Source organism: Chaetodon trifascialis, chromosome 13, assembly GCF_039877785.1.
Source record: "Chaetodon trifascialis isolate fChaTrf1 chromosome 13, fChaTrf1.hap1, whole genome shotgun sequence".
Taxonomy (NCBI): Eukaryota; Metazoa; Chordata; class Actinopteri; order Chaetodontiformes; family Chaetodontidae; genus Chaetodon; species Chaetodon trifascialis.
The window spans coordinates 27,763,784-27,782,336 of NC_092068.1; the positions used below are offsets into that span (position 1 = coordinate 27,763,784).

The 18,553-nt window shown below is 42.4% G+C and overlaps 2 protein-coding genes across 2 annotated transcripts in view; both read left to right on the plus strand.

Annotated features, from left to right (window-relative positions):
* The window catches only part of LOC139341288 (uncharacterized), a 209,831-nt gene that overhangs the window by 134,123 nt on the left and 57,155 nt on the right, over positions 1–18,553 (plus strand). The window lies entirely within an intron of this gene.
* zc3h15 (zinc finger CCCH-type containing 15) overlaps positions 14,044–18,553 on the plus strand; it is a 12,319-nt gene continuing 7,809 nt past the window's right edge. Inside the window, exons 1-4 of the mRNA XM_070977435.1 lie at positions 14,044–14,263; positions 17,244–17,345; positions 17,761–17,863; positions 18,018–18,170. Coding sequence (XP_070833536.1) covers positions 14,189–14,263; positions 17,244–17,345; positions 17,761–17,863; positions 18,018–18,170 — 433 coding nt within the window. The 5' untranslated portion in view covers positions 14,044–14,188. The remainder of the gene's footprint in view (positions 14,264–17,243; positions 17,346–17,760; positions 17,864–18,017; positions 18,171–18,553) is intronic.

Genomic DNA, 18,553 nt, shown 5'->3' on the forward strand with positions numbered 1-18,553 from the left:
AAAATAACTAAAGACAAGACTAGTAATCAAGAAATCAAAACCTGATCTGGACGAGGACAAGTGAGGCTTGGAGCGGCGTAGGTTCTCTGGTTATACAAAGACGAACTAGCACAAGACAAAGGGAAACACCAACTATATACACACATGAGGGCGGGGAGACAACAAGACACAGGTGAAACACATTAGGAAATACAAAAGGCGGGAAGGGGACAAAGGGAGGAAGTAAACATGGAGACAATACAGGGGAAGATGAGATTATCAAAATAAAACAGGAAACCACAAGACAACACTAAATATAACTTCACCTATTTCTAGGATATGACACAGGCTGAGTTTCACCAACTCAAGTCGATCGTTAAAAAAACAAATAAATTATTGTTCCCACTTACAAACATGGAGTGAAATGCTTGCTGCGCACAGCCCGCTAACGTAATCAGAGCAGTCTGCTGGATTTTGATCGGCTTTGTTTTAGCTGATGCTGCTTCATTTTGCCCGGGACAGTCTTACTGGATTCTGTGAAATTTGGTGGGAAGTTCCAAAAAGTTGTTAAAAAAGCTAAAAAATGACCTTTAAATTTAAAACACTTTGAAGAAAATCTGAAAAAAAATGATTTAAGTCATTAAAACAAACAATGCACATCACAGATTTTGATTTTTTTCATATATTTATTTTCTATCTTCTCATTCTCATAAAAATGATAAGTGCATATATCAAATACACGACGTGCAAGCTCTAATCTGTATCTGTAACTAAGGCTTAGAGTAATCTGTGATTTATTAAAACTAATCGCACATTATACAGCTCAGCTCAAGAAACAACTACCAGACTTCACCAATCACACACGGTCAACAGGTGACTGATCATCCCATAAAGGTAAAACTGGGCCTTTAAATCCTCAGCGGGATCTGTAACTGTTCATTTTGTCAGCAGCAAGAGCTTCAGAGTCCAAGCAAAGAAATCACAGCATACATTAAAACCTCTGAACAACAGCAGCTACAGCAAGTCCACACACACACACACACACACACACACACACACACACACACACACACACACACACACACACACACACACACACACAGCAGGACGTTTAAATGTCAGCGAAGGCAGACAGAGAGACAGACAGACAGACAGACAGAGAGACAGACAGACAGACAGACAGACAGAGAGACAGACAGACAGACAGACAGACAGACAGGCAGACAGGCAGACAGACAGAGAGACAGACAGACAGACAGACAGACAGACAGACAGACAGACAGACAGACAGACAGACAGAGAGACAGACAGACAGGCAGACAGACAGGCAGGCAGGCAGGCAGGCAGACAGACAGACAGACAGACAGGCAGGCAGGCAGGCAGGCAGGCAGGCAGGCAGGCAGACAGGCAGGCAGGCAGGCAGGCAGGCAGGCAGGCAGGCAGGCAGACAGGCAGGCAGGCAGGCAGGCAGACAGACAGACAGACAGACAGACAGACAGGTACTCACATTATCTGACGCTGAAGCCCTTTGTCATGTTTCTGCGTCCATATTAACTAAACATGCTCACTGTTACTGAAATGAGCTTTTGCTAACTGTCTGTCGTGTTTGAAGTGGCTTCAAAGTTCACTTCACAGAGTCCAAACTGGTTTTTAACCCGAGACCATCAACCTCACCTGGTTTCCCTCGTCTGCAGCAGAGCAACGCCCTCTTTGACCATGCAGACCGACTGACATGAGGCCCCTGCAGAGGACATTTTATCTATGACAAAAATCAAAACACTCACAACAAGCCAAAATGATGATCAAATCAAATCAAATCAACTTTATTTATATGGCACTTTTCATACGTTTACAGTAATACAAAGTGCCTCACAGGGGGTAAAAACAAAAAAAAACAGAACATTACAGAACAGTGTGACCTGAAACCTCCCACCCCCCCAAATATACACACAGATACACAATTACATACACAGTCACGCACATACATGGACAGACATACATACCCACACACACACACAAACATACACACACCCACATACATACACTATCTGTCGCTGAGGAGACATGGCTGGGCACCGAGAACCGAGGTGAGGAAGAAGCTACTTTGGGGGCCATGCACACCGAGAGGAATCATGGTCCATGACACAGGGACCACCCCAGCCCAGGCAGGCAGGAGGCTCCACACCAAGGTGTAAAGCTCTCTAGCTACCCGGGCCAGGGCCATCCATGGAACAGCACCCCCATCGGTGAACCAGAATCAAATCCCGGTGTGGCAGGCCCCCAGGAGGAAACACTGGAAAATGAGGGGCTAGAACAGTAAAATAAGATAAAAGGTATAGAAGCTAAAACTGAGAATAAAACAATAGAATGTATAAAGTAGACCATAAATAATGACTAAAACAATTGAAATAAAACACTGAGGTAACACAATAAAAAATAAAAATAAAAAATAAAAATATATATAATATTAGAAAATGTAAGAATAAAAGTCAGCTTAAGAAATTATAAATAGTTAAATGAGTCAGTTAAAAGCCTGATTAAAAAGATGGGTCTTGAGCCTCTTTTTAAAAACATCAACGGTCTCTGCGGCCCTGAGGCTCTCCGGCAGGCTGTTCCACAAGCGGGGGCCATAATAACTGAATGCCACCTCCCCATGTGTTCTAGTTCTAATTTGTGGTATCGTTAAAAGGCCAGCACCGGAGGACCTCAGGGTCCGCAAGGGTTGATAGGGTAAAAGTAATGCAGATAAATAAGAAGGCCCAAGATCGTTAAGACACTTAAAAACTAGTAAAAGAACCTTAAAATCGATCCTGAAGCGCACGGGGAGCCGATGCAGCGATTTTAAAACAGGTGTAATATGCTCCCGCCCTCTGGTCCTCGTCAGCACTCGTGCGGCTGAGTTTTGTAATAATTGTAAGTTATACATGCTCTTTTTGGGAAGACCAGAGAGCAGGGCATTACAGTAATCTAAACGACAAGAGATAAAAGCATGCATCAGCACCTCCGTGCTGGCCTGAGAGAGGAACGGGCGGACTCTGGCTATATTCTTGAGATGGTAAAAACCTGTCTTTGTTATGTTTTTGATGTGTGGAATAAAAGTGAGCTCAGACTCAAAAATCACGCCCAGATTTTTTACTGATTTTGAGGGTTTAAAATCCTGTAACTTTGGTAAAAGTTTCTCTCTCTGGCCTTCAGGACCAGTGACTAAAACCTCTGTTTTGTCCTGGTTGAGCTGTAGGAAGTTTGCTGCCATCCATGACTTGATGTCTAAAATACAGTTAAAAAGGGCATCAATTCAATTGGCCCTGGGTCATCAGGAGACACGGCGATGTACAGTTGCGTATCATCAGCATAACTATGGAAGTTGATGCCATGCCTCCTGATGACGTCCCCAAGGGGCAGCATGTACAGATTAAAAAGAGTTGGACCTAAAATTGAACCCTGGGGAACCCCACACTTGATCTTATGGGTTCCTGAGGAACATGTATCCCAACTTACAAAGAAACTTCGATCAGTGAGGTAGGACGTGAACCAGTTAAAAACAGTACCTAAGAGGTCGACCAGGTTCCTCAGTCTATTTAATAAAATGTGATGGTCTACTGTATCGAAGGCGGCGGTTAGATCCAGTAGAACCAAGACTGTGAGTTTATGATTATCTAAATTACACCTGATATCGTTTAAAATCTTTAAAAGTGCTGTCTCTGTACTGTGGTTCATCCTAAAACCAGACTGATGAGTCTCTAAAATATGTTTCGAGTGTAAAAATTCATTTACTTGATGAAAAACAAGTTTTTCTAAAATTTTACTTAAAAATGGCAGGTTGGATACAGGCCGGTAGTTATTTAAAACATTGGGGTCTAAATCACTCTTCTTCAGAAGGGGCTTCACCACCGCCGTTTTAAAGGAGGTGGGGAAGACACCCGTCTGGAGAGAGCAATTGACCAAATACAGCAGCTGTTCCTCAAAGAATCCATAGAGTGTTTTAAAAAACGGTGTGGGAATTGGGTCTAAAAAAAAGGCAGGTTGTGGGCTTTACCTGGGAGAAAACTCGACTCAGTGTCCTTGCATCAACCAGGGCAAAACTCTCCAGTGTTTCCACAGGTCCAAGCAATGATCCAGGTGTTAAAAGCTGTTGAGATAAAAGACTGGATCTTATGTCATTGATTTTTCTTCTGAAGTGGTCTGCAAAATCCTCGCAAAGGGCGTTATCTGGTGTCTTGGAGGATCTTTTAAAAATTTTGTTTGTTAAAAGATCAATTGTGGAGAATAAGAATTTGGGATTATTTTTATGGTCATGGATTAGGTTTTGGAAGTGAGAGATTCTTGCTTGTTTGACTGTGTTATTGTAGATTTTGAGGTGTTGATGTAGTATTTCATAGTGAACTGTCAACTTTGATTTCCTCCATCTCCTTTCAGCACTCCTGCATTCCCTTTTGAGTTTTTTAATTTCCTCAGTTCTCCATGGAGGTGTGGGTCTTGTTTTGATTGTTTTGATTACAAGTGGAGCCACTGAGTCCAATGCTGACTTTATTTTATTGTTAAAGTTGTCAGTGATAAACTCGCAGGGTGCTGGTAAAATTTCGGCAGGAGTGCTCTGTAAGATCTGGATAAAATTTGCAGCCACTTCAGAAGTTAGGCAGCACAGCCATTTTCACATCTGTGCTGAACTTGCGCTCATCACATTTTTCCAGTGGAATGTTAAAAACACAGTTTGATCTAAAAGTAGTCCTGGGTCTCCTATGTCTGTGTGAAATTATGGTTTTGATTGTGTAAATATTGTCCCTCACTGGAGTCAGTGAGGGAGGGGCATGTATGATGTAGGTGGGGGTGGGTGAAGGTGAGTGCAGGTGAGGCGCAGAGGGCATGTGTATGGGTGTAGTGAATCAGGAGGTGATTGTGGTGCAGGACCGGACTGTCAAGTCAATGTTTACTGATAAAAGCCGTGACCCCTCCTGATGATGATGAATGATGAAGCAGAAAGGCTTGCTTTAAGTTGAAGTGATTATATTGTAATCACAGGAAAGGCACATATTATAAGTATTCATGGGTGACCTCACTCACTCCACCTGTTTTCTGTATTTCATATTTTGCAGAGCTGGGTTGGGTAACGCCTTGTATTGATGTGAGTCTCTGCTTCACAGTGTTGAAATGGCACTAAGTATCTTCACTCCACTTAAGGACTTCCATTTTTGCTACTTTCTACTTCTGCTTTACTACATTTCATAGGAAAATATTGTACTTTACACTTCACACATGCACTCATTTGACTGCTATAGTTACTTGTTGCTTTACAGATGAAAAGCTCTGCACACCCATGCAGGTGTTTCCAATTAGACCTCTAATCAAGACCCCTGCATGATAAAACTGGGGTGCTGGCAAGAAAAAATTGCAGGGTCATCTGACTACTTCTGTTGTGATTTGGTGCTATACAAATAAAATTGAAAATTGAAATTGAAAATTGACTAAAAGCTGGACCAGGCTCAACTTTTTCCATGTTGTGCTTCAAATGAATCCAGTCAAACATGTTCAACTGCATGTCGCAATCAGCAAATAAGTGCCTCTGTGATAACTCGAGAAGACTCTGGACCACTGACTTTTGACTTCTGAAATGCCTTAAAGCTCATGGATCTGTTCCTCAATCTGCTGCAATACCAGCCTGCTTTTAAACCTTCTGCAGCCATCAGTCACATGACTAGAGTCCAAGTCATGTGACCAAAGCCCACGCTTCTGGCTGCCTGTGTTGGTGTTTTCTTTCTGTTTGGGTCTACTCAAGCTCTGGTCTAATTCTCCTCAGCTCTACATCTTCTTTTTTTAAAGGGTTTGGATCAGTTCTCCAGGTCCAGTTTGGATCTGGACTCGTGATGACCTCTCCTCTACGACCTTCCAGTGCACAGAGAGTTGTGGCTTTGGTAAACATGGATGTTCAGGAGGTTTATTGGTCTGCCTTTAATTTTCACCTCATCAGGGAACCTGGACAGAAAACGTCTTTTATCGCCTGTTTTAAAGCAACATGTGAGGCTACGCTGACAGAGAGGCTGCGGCGTGGACACACACACACACGCAGATATAAACTGTGACACACACAGGAAGAAACTGATACATGGATTCCCAACATCCATTAAACACACAATCAATGAAGAAATACACATTCTCATACACACAAACACACACAGGGGGGAAGAGCTGAGGGAACTCAACCGAAATACACGCGCACACACAGACACACACACACACACACACACACACACACACACACACACACACACACACACACACACACACACACACACACAGCATGCCATCAGGGTTTGATCACCTCTCTATGTCAAATCAGTGCATTCCTTATTAACAGCCTTTTTCTTCTCTTCCTTTCTGTTTTCTCTATCTTCTTTTTTCCTCTCCTTTTCCCTCACTTCTCCCCATCCCTCTCCCTCTTTCCCCTCTCCTCTCTTCTCTTCTCTCCTCTCCACCCTCCCTCCCACTCCTCTGTCAGAGAGCAGATCTGCCTGAATAATTTCTTCCCCCTGGACCAGCTCTGCTCTTTAATTCATGAGCCCGAGCGCCAGAGAGCGAGTGTGTGTGTGTGTGTGTGTGTGTGTGTGTGTGTGTGTGTGTGTGTGTGTGTGTGTGTGTGTGTGCGTGCGTGTGTGTGTGTGTGTGTGTGTGAATGAGGGACTGAGTGGGATTGTGTCAGAGAATGTGTGTGTCTGTGTGTGCGTGTGTGTGTGTGTGCGTGTGTGAGTGAGGGACTGAGTGGGATTGTGTCAGAGAACGTGTGTGTGTGTGTGTGTGTGCGTGTGCGCGTGTTTGAGTGTCAGCAAGTGAAAGAACAAAAAAGAGAGCGAGTGACAGAAAGTGTGACACCGTCTGAGTGTGAGCGAGTTCAGAAAAACGTAATTGTGGTGTTTTGAGGTCCGTGCATCCCCATTTGTGTGTATGTGTGTGTGCACGTGCATGCCGACAGTATATGTGCCAACATGCGTGCAAGCATCGGTGCGTGTGTGCGTGTGTGATCTTCTTCAAGCGCAGAAAGTCTATTTTTAACTTGAGGATGAAACTGGCTCAGAGTCATATAGAACTGACTCTGAATGAATCACTTGCTTCCATTCAACATTAAGCTCCTCCACTCCTGCTCAGATGAATCATTTACTTCTTTTCCACTCTCCAAATTAATCTTTTAGCATTTTTCGAACATTTCCAAATTAATTATTTGGTTTATTTCAGTTGTTCTAAATTGAGCCATTTAGCTGATTGCAAATCTTAACTGAAACGCTCAGATCATTAAAGCGGAGTTCGTTTCAACTCTAATCAAAATAGTTTGAGTTGAGCTGCATGTCGTTCACACAGGACGTGACTCGACTTCAGAAGAGGATGATTCTCTTTATTTATTCAAAGTTTGAACTAACAGTTTATGTGTGTAAATTATCTTCCATGTTGCTTTAATAAAAACAAAAGATTATTAAAATGCAGGCATGCCTGCAAGGCTCTGGCAAGCTGTGAACGACAGCAGGTGAAATGTTCATCTGTATTGTTTTATTGGCAATAACAAGAGCCTCAGTCATGGATCTGAAACTGATTTACAGGTTTCATTTCAAGCTGCAATAAATTTGTCTTTACTGTCTGAAATTCATCTGTTAATATTTCAGAAACACAGTTTATTAAGTCCTTAAATCGTAACAATTTGCTGAGCAAACGTGACACGACTCTTAACTGTGCGAGTTCTGAGCTCTGCTGCCAGCAATCATCTGGGCATTAAAAAAAAACTATATATATATATGTGTGTGTGTGTGTGTGTGTGTGTGTGTGTGTACAGCATGAGTATTGATATGATTCTTTATTTGAGAGAAACATCTAATTATCTGTGGCAATGTGCATCTTATAAACGCTTCCTTTGTCAAATCCATCTGCAGACGAGGTGCCCAGTAGTTTTTCCTGAACGATCCTCAACTGTGTCTTTTGGTTTCAATAATGAAGGAGGGAGAGACACCATATACATTTTTACTGTGAAGACATTTAGTTATCTGTCAGACAAGATCTAATCTAGAAGAGATTCCTATAGTCTGAATTACTGGCTGATATGAGGGAATATCCCATCAGTGAAATTAATCACGTGAACTATTTACATGTACACTATCTTTTTTTATTAGCTGTAAGGTGGCCAGGCTTTGGGCCACGTTAGCACAATTTTCACTTCATTTCAATTCAGCACGCGACTTTAAAGCCAACTTCAGCCGGCAGCTTGAGACGACTGTGAACAAAACATCAGACGTTTATCTGACGTGGATTTTCATGGCCGGGTCCGAAGGGAAAGGTGCTGTACTGTCTGTGCCAACACTTACACGCTATGAAATTAAAGTTCACAGTAGCATCTCCACGGCCTGCTGTTGTCTGATGATCCACATTCAGTGTCATACCTGCTGCCTGCACCTCTTTTCAGAAGGATTTAAGTAGCAGCACAGTGATATCAGCATCGAGCAAACGTTTTTGCATCAGTTAAAGAATCAAAGACCGGCCTCAACGTGGATTTTGGGTGGATTTTTGAAATGGTACTAAATGATTTAGCTTTTCGTAGTTTCTCATACAAAGAATTCCAAAAACATTCCACATTCGTGGAAGTCTCTCCCACGCTGAGAGAGATGATCTAATTATCATATCACATGATCAGTTTGGCAGTGTTTCCGTGGAATTATAGAAGGTTAAATTTCCATTTAAGGACTCGTCATTGTTGATTCCTTCTCCTGATGAGGACGGTGTGCTATGTTCAGAAGCTCACAACAGTTGGAAAATGGACCTTCACTGAGATTGTTTTCCCAGAGACTCTTATGTTATTAGCGTATTCATTAAAGTTCCCACCGTTTCCAGTTATCCGCCAGCATACCATCACCCTCCATTTTTCCCCAAGTGACTCAGTGAGGTTCAATTCAATCTTGTCCCATGAGATGAATATGGTTTTCAGATGCAGTTAACAATAAAAGAGAATAGAAATACACAATAAAAAAGCGTAGTGGGAATGCAATGAAATAAAGGAACACAAGTCAAATCACAAAAAACAACCACCAGTTTTATGCCACACAGACGATAGATAGCTGATAAAACCCTGCAGGGAGTCGATGGCTGAATATACTGCAGTAAAAAACACTCAGTCATCAGCGCTGCCGGTGCATCCACCAAAACAAATTGGTGGGAGCACTTATGACTGACAGTAATAAGGTTTAAAAACAGCTCTATCCAGTTGTCTGAAGGAGTCTAGAAATGCTTCTTTCTACAGTGAGAAAATAATGGGACAGCTAGTTAAAGGAAAAATCCTCCTGAGTAACAGTTTAACACTGTTTAAAAGTAGCAACTGTAAAATATCTTCTTGTTGTTTGGTGCTGTGTGATATTATAAGGTATTTCCAGTGCAGCTGCAATGGCACAAAAAAAGTAAAAAGGGGCCACAAATGCAGCACTAAATTCCTCTCAAACATCAAGAGTAGGCTAAACATCCTGTTTTGGTGTCAGTCCCTCAGGATTATTGAGCAAAGCGCTCCTTTCTAGACTCCTCATTTTGCACAGACTTTCAACCATCACACAGGGAGAAAGAAATCCACCAAGAGAGGAGGAACACACAACAGTCTCTCCACCGACAGAAGCCTCGAGGGACCAGAGTACAATACATCCAGCAGACAGTTGTGTTATCAGTAAAAGGATGCGATTCTCTCTTTTCTCGGATGAAGAAAACGTGCTCTCTCGCTGTCACTATCGCTTCTGCTCCTGCTATTGCTCATTACCTGAGCATAAAACAGCAGTTAAGTACAACAAGTTCGCACCTGTTCTCTTGGGGTTATGGGAAATGTAGGAAATCACCATCTAAAGTGAATGTAGACAAAAGAGAGAGCGGGATTCACAAAAAGAGAAGGGAAAAAAGAGGAAATTAGAACAACTTCAGCACAAAATAACTCCTGTGGTTGCAAAGAGCATCACAGACTGATGAGATCTCAGTGGTGAGCAGGGAAAAAGCCGGTGAGGTGATGGGAGGTCTGGGTCTTTACGCAGCAGTGCACTCTTTCTCCATCCACAGAGCAGTGTTTCTTCTTTTCGAGCGGGTAGTTGCCTGGGTGGGCCTGGTTGGAAGCAATCTTTCCTGGCCTTTTCTTCGCCCCCGGTGTCGTGCAGCTGCTTGATGGGGAGCAGCTGACAGCCGATGACCTGCTCAGCAGTCAGCAGTGCAGACAAGGTGCTGCAGTTTGTCCTTGGAAGCAGGAGGAGGCCGTGCCAGACTGAGTATCAGGACGCTTTCCATTACTGCCTCAGAAAAACTGGACCGGGATAGGTTGCAGGGTGTCGAGTTTTCTCAGATGCCACGGGAAGAAGATCGACTGTTGTGCTTTGCTAATTAGGCGAGAAATGCTTTCTTTCCATCGGCAGGCGTTAGTGGATTCAAGCGCATTTGTGTGTGTGTGTGTGTGTGTGTGTGTGTGTGTGTGTGTGTGTGTGTGTGTGTGTGTGACATGCGTGGCCTCTGCAGGAAAGATCGATGTTCGTATGAATATAAAGAAGGCTGTTATTGGGAAAAATGGTCATGTAGCAGATATGGTGATTTATGAGACTGCCCTCACAAGAACAAAGATCCTCACAGAAAGAGAGGGAGAAAGAGAAAGAGAAAGAGAAAGAGGGAAAGTTTGCTGGAGGCAATATTACCCGCCTCTGTTATCTTAAAATCTAGCCTTCAGCCATACAGTCAGGAGTTGTGTCAATATAGGTTATTATACACACAGACACGCATTCGCCAGCCGGCTGAGCTGCATGAAGGAAGAGCACCATGCATGACAAATGTTTTAGAAATAAATATCCCCACATCAGATGAAATGAAGTGATCAGAGCACGTGAGCAGGCGCACAGAAGGCAAACACATGACTTGATGACATGTTTGCAGCCAAGGATGCTCTTACTAGAGTAAATTCAACGTCTCACTCAGGGACTCATTAAAGTGCCGGACGAGTTCTGTCGTTATATGGGCTCCCAAACGGAGTAAATGTTGTCCCTTAAAACTAAGGCTCATTAAAACACACGAGAGCAAATGAGAGCCCAAAAGGAGCAGGCATGTGTGACCCATTTTGGCTTGTGACTGCACCCTAGTTTGCTGTATGCACGCACGCACGCACACACACACACACACACACACACACACACACACACACACACACACACACACACACACTAAACAGTGAACTGGCCAACCAACTGAGACAGGATGTGGATGAAGGCCACACATGTCAAATGTGCCAAGTGAAATCACATTAGTAACTTAAGTGAAATCTAATTAAATCAAGTTGAATCAGCAGCTGAGGCGGTAAAAGCACTGCTGGTTGGCTCTCTGCCCTGCAGCCATGACACCATCTCATGCTTCTGGGTACAGAGAGGAGTTCTCTTCTTTGCCGTAGGTCAATCACAAAGGACTGCAGCCCTGTTTTTGCAGAGGTTGATACTCTTTTTTTCTTTCTCTGCTCTCCCCTAATTCCCCCCAAAGCACTGAGAGCTCAGAGACTGTACGAGCTCCACAGCCAAGGCTTCCAGGGCTAGGGCTAAAATTTCATCCAGCACTCAGGCAGTAAAAGTCATAGCAGGGGTGTCTTAATTGACCAGCGGTCTATATAATCAAACTATTAAATAGAGGCAAAATGCTAATAAAACAGCTTATGCTCACAAGCCAGATGGTGGCTCTGTAACAACCTTTTTTATACTTACGACAATTATTTGTGAACCACGCAATTCTGTTTTTCCTCACGATGATGTCTGGTTAACAAGCTGCACCACATTGAATTTTCTTAATATTTGCTCCAAAAACTCCAAAATCATTCAAAGTTCATAATCATTTCCAACTTTGCCATTTAGCTCCTCTGGACTCCATTACATTACGTAAGCCACGATTTTTGATTGGCTTGTCTGGATCACTCGGTTGCTTCAGATGCGAGGGTGAGGCATGAAGATAACAAAATAAATGTACTTCATTGTAACACAACTCTGAATGAAACTTGACATAATTGGTAATTTTATCACCTTAGCACTGCAGGAATGTTGCTTGTAGGTAGTTCTGTTATAATCAGATACGAACGTATTGACAAAATCTGTTTAGTCAAAATTCAATAAGACTTTTCAAGTATATGGCAGAGAGTTTATTTTTGTGTTGCTTCAAGGACCACACAAGACAAAACTTTATTGATCCCACATTCATTCTTCTCCTTGTTCACATTCTGATATACATTCTGTTCTGAGGATACGTGTAGGAATTCTGGTTTTACTTCTTGACCACTAAACTGATCAGAGCCTTTTTCATCTGTCACTTCTCAACTGGAGGATATTGCAGCACTGCCACCTGGTGGAAAAATACTAAAACTGCAATGAAACTACAGTGTCCCCTGAATGAAACTCCATTTCTTCGCTTTAATGTGCCAAAAACATTTTGAATCACAATGCATATACTGCAAAATTGTTTAATCTTTACCTGTTTATCCATGAGATGTATGATCTTAAAGCACCTCCAATCTTCCCAACAGAAGGTTTTGCTAACTTTCTGTGTATCGGCATTACTAACATATTTATATTTACTGGTAATGGTCATGTCAGGGTAATATTTCTTAAGACACAAGATCATACGCAGTGTGTGTGGATGGATATATATATATTTAGAGAGAGAGATGTATATACGCACACACAGTACCAATCAAAAGTTTGGACACGCCTTCTCATTCAACGGTTTCTTTATTTTTTCATTGTTGATTAATACTGAAGACATCCAAACTGTGAAGGAACACTTATGGAATGATGTAGTAAACAAAAAGTCTTAAACAAACCAGAATACGTTTTATATTTTAGATTTTAGATATTTTAGTAGCCACCGTTTGCTTTGATGACAGCTTTGCACACTCTCAATCAGATTCATGAGGTAGTCACCTGGAATGGTTTCCCCAACAGTCTTGAAGGAGATCCCAGAGGTGCTGAGCACTTGTTGGCTGCTTTGTCTTCAGTCTGCAGTCCAACTCATCCCAAAATCCTCTCAATTGGGTTTAGGTCAGGCGATTGTGGAGGCCAGGTCATCTGACGCAGCACTCCATCGCTCTCTTTCTTGGTCAAATAGCCCTTACATGGCCCAGAGGTGTGTTTGGGGCCATTGTCCTGAAAAACAAATGATGGTCCCACTAAGTGCAATCCAGATGGGATGGCATGGAATTTGAATAAATCACCAGCAGTGTCACCAGCAAAGCACCTCCACAGCATTACACCTCCTCCTCAATGCTTCACAGAGGGAACCACACATGTAGAAACCATCTGCTCACCTTTTCTGCATCTCACAAAGACATGGCCGACGGAGCCAAAAATCTCAAATTTGGACTCATCAGACCAAAGATTTCCACTGGTCTAATGTCCATTCCTTGTGTTTCTTGGCCAAAGCAACTCTCTTCTTGTTCTTGTTCTTCCTCAGAAGTGGCTTCTTTGCAGCAATTAGAACAGTAGTCAAATATGGCCATTCACTGTATAGACCTTTGAACCAACCCTACCTCTGCACAACACAACTAATGTGTCTCAAGCACATTAAGAAGGCAAGAAATTCCAGAAATTAACTCTTGATGATGTACACTTGTTCATTGAAAACCATTCCAGGTGACTACCTCATTAAGCTGATTGAGAGAAGGCCAAGAGTGTGCAAAGCGGTCATCAAAGCAATCTAAAATATAAAACATATACTTTTTTGTTTATTACATCATTCCGTATGTGTTCCTCCATAGTTTGGATGCCTTCAGTATTAATCTACAGTGTAGTTCTACAGTGTAGAAAAGAAAGAAACCATTGAATGAAAAGGTGTGTCCAAACTTTTGACTAGCACGGGATATATATACTATATGTTAGTAAAATATATATCGAACTTAAAAAAAATCAGAATTTATCGCGCTTGCTGGTGCCTATTCCAAGAAGCAGGTTTAATTTTTATTACAGATGGTTAGAGTTCGGGAAATCACTTCTGTAGACTACAGTACCCGCCATGCCCCCGGAGGTGCGTGATGACGCAAGAGAACATCAACAACTCACATGTGGCCTAAGAGCGCCGTAGCTGTGCTGTGCTGTGCTAGCAACAACTGGGTAATGTGGAGTTGACTATCAGCCGAATCGCCACATTAAAATAAATATTACTCGCCTATACGTGGTTTTTACACAGGTGTACCTGAGCCAACATGCCTCCGAAGAAACCCGCCCAACCCGGGGGAAGTAAAAAAACTCAAGAGAAGAAAAAGGAAAAGATAATTGAGGTAAAAGTAACACGAGTTAGCATGTGGCTTTAGCGGTAGCTGTCAGGCTAACATACCGCAGTAGCCGAGGCTGGCTGTGGTTTAAAGCTAACCGAAGCTAACGCTAGTGCCGACCAGTGAAAGCTAAAGTTCCGCTGGCCTCTGTGAAGTTGTCAAGCGTTACCCAGTTCTTCATTGGTCGTTGTGACTAATTTAGTTGCTTTCTAACAAAAAATGTAATCTGTATAGTTAATTCTTAAGCGAGCTGTGCAGCTGTCAGGAGGCTAACTTTGTTCATTTTGATAAGAGTGTGTGTTACGGAGGCGGTGAAGCTGCTAGCAGGGCCGTGCCGCCACCATTAGGGTTCACAGTTATTGCCCTAGTAAGGTTAATCCGTGGCCTCAAAGCCAGCAGGTAAAGCTGGGAGCCATAACATGACTTCTCTGTAGTGTCTTATACGAGCTGGTAGTTTTTATGTGTGAACGGCCACCAAAGCTCGGTGCGATGGTGCGATGGTGCGATGGGCCTTAACCCTCGTTTTCAGCCCCACAAGACAGACGAGCGACCAAACTTGAACGTGTTTCGATGTCGAGCTGAAACTGGGAAAAGGTGGTGTTTCCTCCTCTTGATTTGAGTATTTTAAAGAGTATTATTAATGCTGACAACAGTAAAACGCTCATATCTCTCTGTCAGTGTGCCGTTAGCCTCCTTTTGGTCAACACTTAAAGAACTTAAAACGTGTTTGAGTGTCCAGAGTTTGACTAAAGGAGATTTAACTCATCTGCCCTGAATGTCAGAGTCTAAAGGAATCTATCATGTTAATTAATGGCTGAATATAGTACCATAAAAACACAGACACGTTGCAATATAACAATTCAATTCAGCTTTAGCGGCCTTATTTAAATGTCAGCACACTGGACAGTTACCAGAAGAGTCTGTCAATAGCTTTGTTCAATTAGAAACAGATTTAGAAAGACTTTGTCCTGTACAGTCATCAGCATTGATAAGGACAAATCCACCATGAAAACAGTGTGATTTATTGGAGCTGTTTCCTCCTCAGATTAGTGTTGACCAATGATAATTAATCCTACAGACAGGAAAGAGTGAGCTTTCTGAAGCTCAAATCATATTCTGGCCTCACTGATCTCATCTATTAACCACTATCTTATCCACATATTGGTGTTATTATAACCGAATAAAACAGCTGCGTTGTCCCTAGTTTTCTACACACTGTGATTACCACAGTATTGTGGATTAATTGCATGTCACACTGGGCAAAGTGAGTTCACAAAGATCTGTGTAAAGACTGTGTGACCTCAACTTAGGGACAGGTCAGATCAAGAGATGAATGTGTTGATTGTAGTACTGTGATATAACCAGAACTAGAAAATGTATGAAAGATGAGCAGCGTTGGGTTTCAGTCATGGTTCTCACAGCGTTCACGTTGCCCATGGTGTTAATGGTGTTCACTGTGTTAATGGTGATCACGTTGTTAATGGTGTTCATGTAGGGCTGGGCGATGTGACTAAAAACTGTATCACCATATAAGTGTTTTATATCGGTCGATATCGATAATTATTGATATTTTTTATTACTTATTTAAAATAAGGATCAGGAGAAAAATACATTCAATTTAAACATTTTTATTTTAAATTGAACCTTCCTCTGATTATAATCCCTCAGCTATCGAGGCAGAAAGGAAATGTCAACACAACCATGGAAAACACTCAAATAATAAATGTAAAAAAAACAGAGAGAAACCTGAGAACTTTTTTTCTGCAGGTTTCGTGCAGAAAGTTCACAAACTGATTCACCTTCTGCTGAATAAAATGTTTTCAGATATGTGCAGTGTTTTGGAAACACAGCAGAAACAAACAAACAAACATGACAGACAGCACAGTAACACTGACTGAACTATAAAACCAGCCTAGACATAAGAACAACTTCAGTCGCTCTTCTTCCTCTGAACATACATGAACTGTTCAGTTATATTTTTATTATAAGAGCTGTTTGTAAGCTGGCTTCTCCTCAGTGCTCAGTGAAGCGTGTCTTTAGCTGTATGAGATGCCGCTGCCTCTGTTACGTCTTCGTGCCTTTTAGATGATTTGTCATCAGGCACTGAAGCAGATACCTCTGCATGGCGGTCAGCTGCTTGTCGGTGGGCTGCGGTTGGCGGACATTGGCGAATACGGCTGCGCTCCAAAGAGTGAGCGCGGCTAAGCTGGTTCAATAAGTTTGTGGTGTTACTGGTCTTGGTGGGGACGACAGTCTTGCATAAGTTACAGACCACATTGGTCTGACGACGGTCCGACTTATAAAATCCAAAAAACTCCATACTGAGCTGACTTTCCCTGTTTTATTGACGATTTCTTCGCTCGCTGCAGCGCTCACTTTCTGTTTCTCATCTCACTCCTCGTGAAGAATCAAACATGAGACAACGAGATGGCGCAACCGAGCTTGATACTGTTACGTGATTGGCGTGTTAGCGTGTCACTCCCACTGATCAGTGATTACTCCCTACATTGCCCGGTTACCTGAGAGCGAGTGCCTTTGTTCACGCAACCAACCTCGCTTCACAACTGTTTCTTCCAACGAAGAAAAAACTATCAAATGTTTTATGGAACGCATTTTTTATTGATCTTGATTACATGTCTATTGCGAGACATATGGTTATCGTTTTATCGCCCAGCCCTATGTTCATGGTGTTCATGGTGTTCATTATGTATGATTGGGTGGTTGGTTTGTGGGCGTGGCTCATCTATAAGCCATCAAGCAGTCACATTGGAGGATCTGACACTGTTAGGTTGTATTTGATCACCAGAGCTCTCATTCAGATTTTGGTGGACGTGTCTAATGATGCATTGTAGAGTTAGCATTTTGGATTAGTTAAAGATTTCCCTCTGCTTCTAAACTCCCAGTGTATAGGGACCTTTTAACCTCCATGTTATCATAAGTTAACTCTTTGACAGTTTTTGACTCTTTGTATGTTCTTTTTTTTAAGGACAAGACATTTGGCTTGAAGAACAAGAAAGGGGCCAAGCAGCAGAAGTACATCAAGAACGTTACCCAGCAAGTCAAATATGGACAACAAAGCGCCCGACAGGTCAGTTCTTATTCTCAGTATTTGCTTTTTTCCGTCCCTTCATGTCTCTGATGTCTTTTTTGAACTGTCCAGAGTTGTCTCTCTGTGTCTTTGCTCCTGCCTCCTCCTTTTCTCCTTCTGCCAAATGACTTGAAATAAAGACCACATTTTGAAGAGACTGAAGAAGAAGTGGTGAGCACTCGGCTGTGTCATTGATGATTTGCTCTACGTGCTTCCATGTGTGCAATGAATGAAACGGCCTATTTGATTGAATCCGATCATATTTAAACATATCGACTGTGTGTGTGTGTGTGTGTGTGTGTGTGTGTGTGTGTGTGTGTGTGTGTGTGTGTGTGTGTGTGTGTGTGTGTGTATGTGTGTATGTGTGTGTGTGTGTGTGTGTGTGTGTCTGTGTGTGTGTGTGTGTGTGGCTCAGGCCGATGCAGATAAGGCCAATAAGAAGACGGATAAGAAGAAAGAGTTGGAAGAACTCAATGAGCTGTTTAAACCTGTAGTCGCTGCCCAGAAAGTCAGTAAAGGTAACACAGAGGAGAGATCATTTAAACTTTGTTCCTCTTTCATTTCAGCGGTTCATCATGTAAAAAAAGACCAAATATTTGTTGGTTGATTGTTAATCTTGACCAGTATAGAAGAGAAGATAATCTATTGTTCACTTTTCCCTCTTCTCCTCAGGTGTTGATCCAAAGTCAGTGCTGTGTGCCTTCTTCAAGCAGGGTCAGTGCACCAAAGGTGACAAGTGCAAGTTCAGCCATGATCTGTCAATGGAGAGGAAATGTGAGAAGAGGAGCGTCTACGTGGATGAAAGAGATGAAGATCTGGAGAAAGGTCAGTGTATCGTGCGGGTGGACAGGATACATGTTCTAACACAGCATAGTGGTGAGCGATATCATCATTTCAGCATTAAGAGTTTTACATCAGAAAACACAGATTGTTTTATGGAATTCAGAGGCTAAAATAATACGTCGGTCAGTGATGAAGAGCGACAGGAAGGACCGTTTCAGTGATGATCAGTCGATACATCGATCAGGCACTGATGAAGTGCGCTCTTAGATCGCTGCATGTGCACAAGGCAGCACAGCTGTGAAACCTCATATGAGCTGAAATTTAAAAAAGTACACAAAACGACCACAGAAAGTTCCTCACTGAGCATCCCGTTCGATTCTTGTAGAACAGTGAATGAACGAACGAACGGTCTTTGTGTTCTGTTT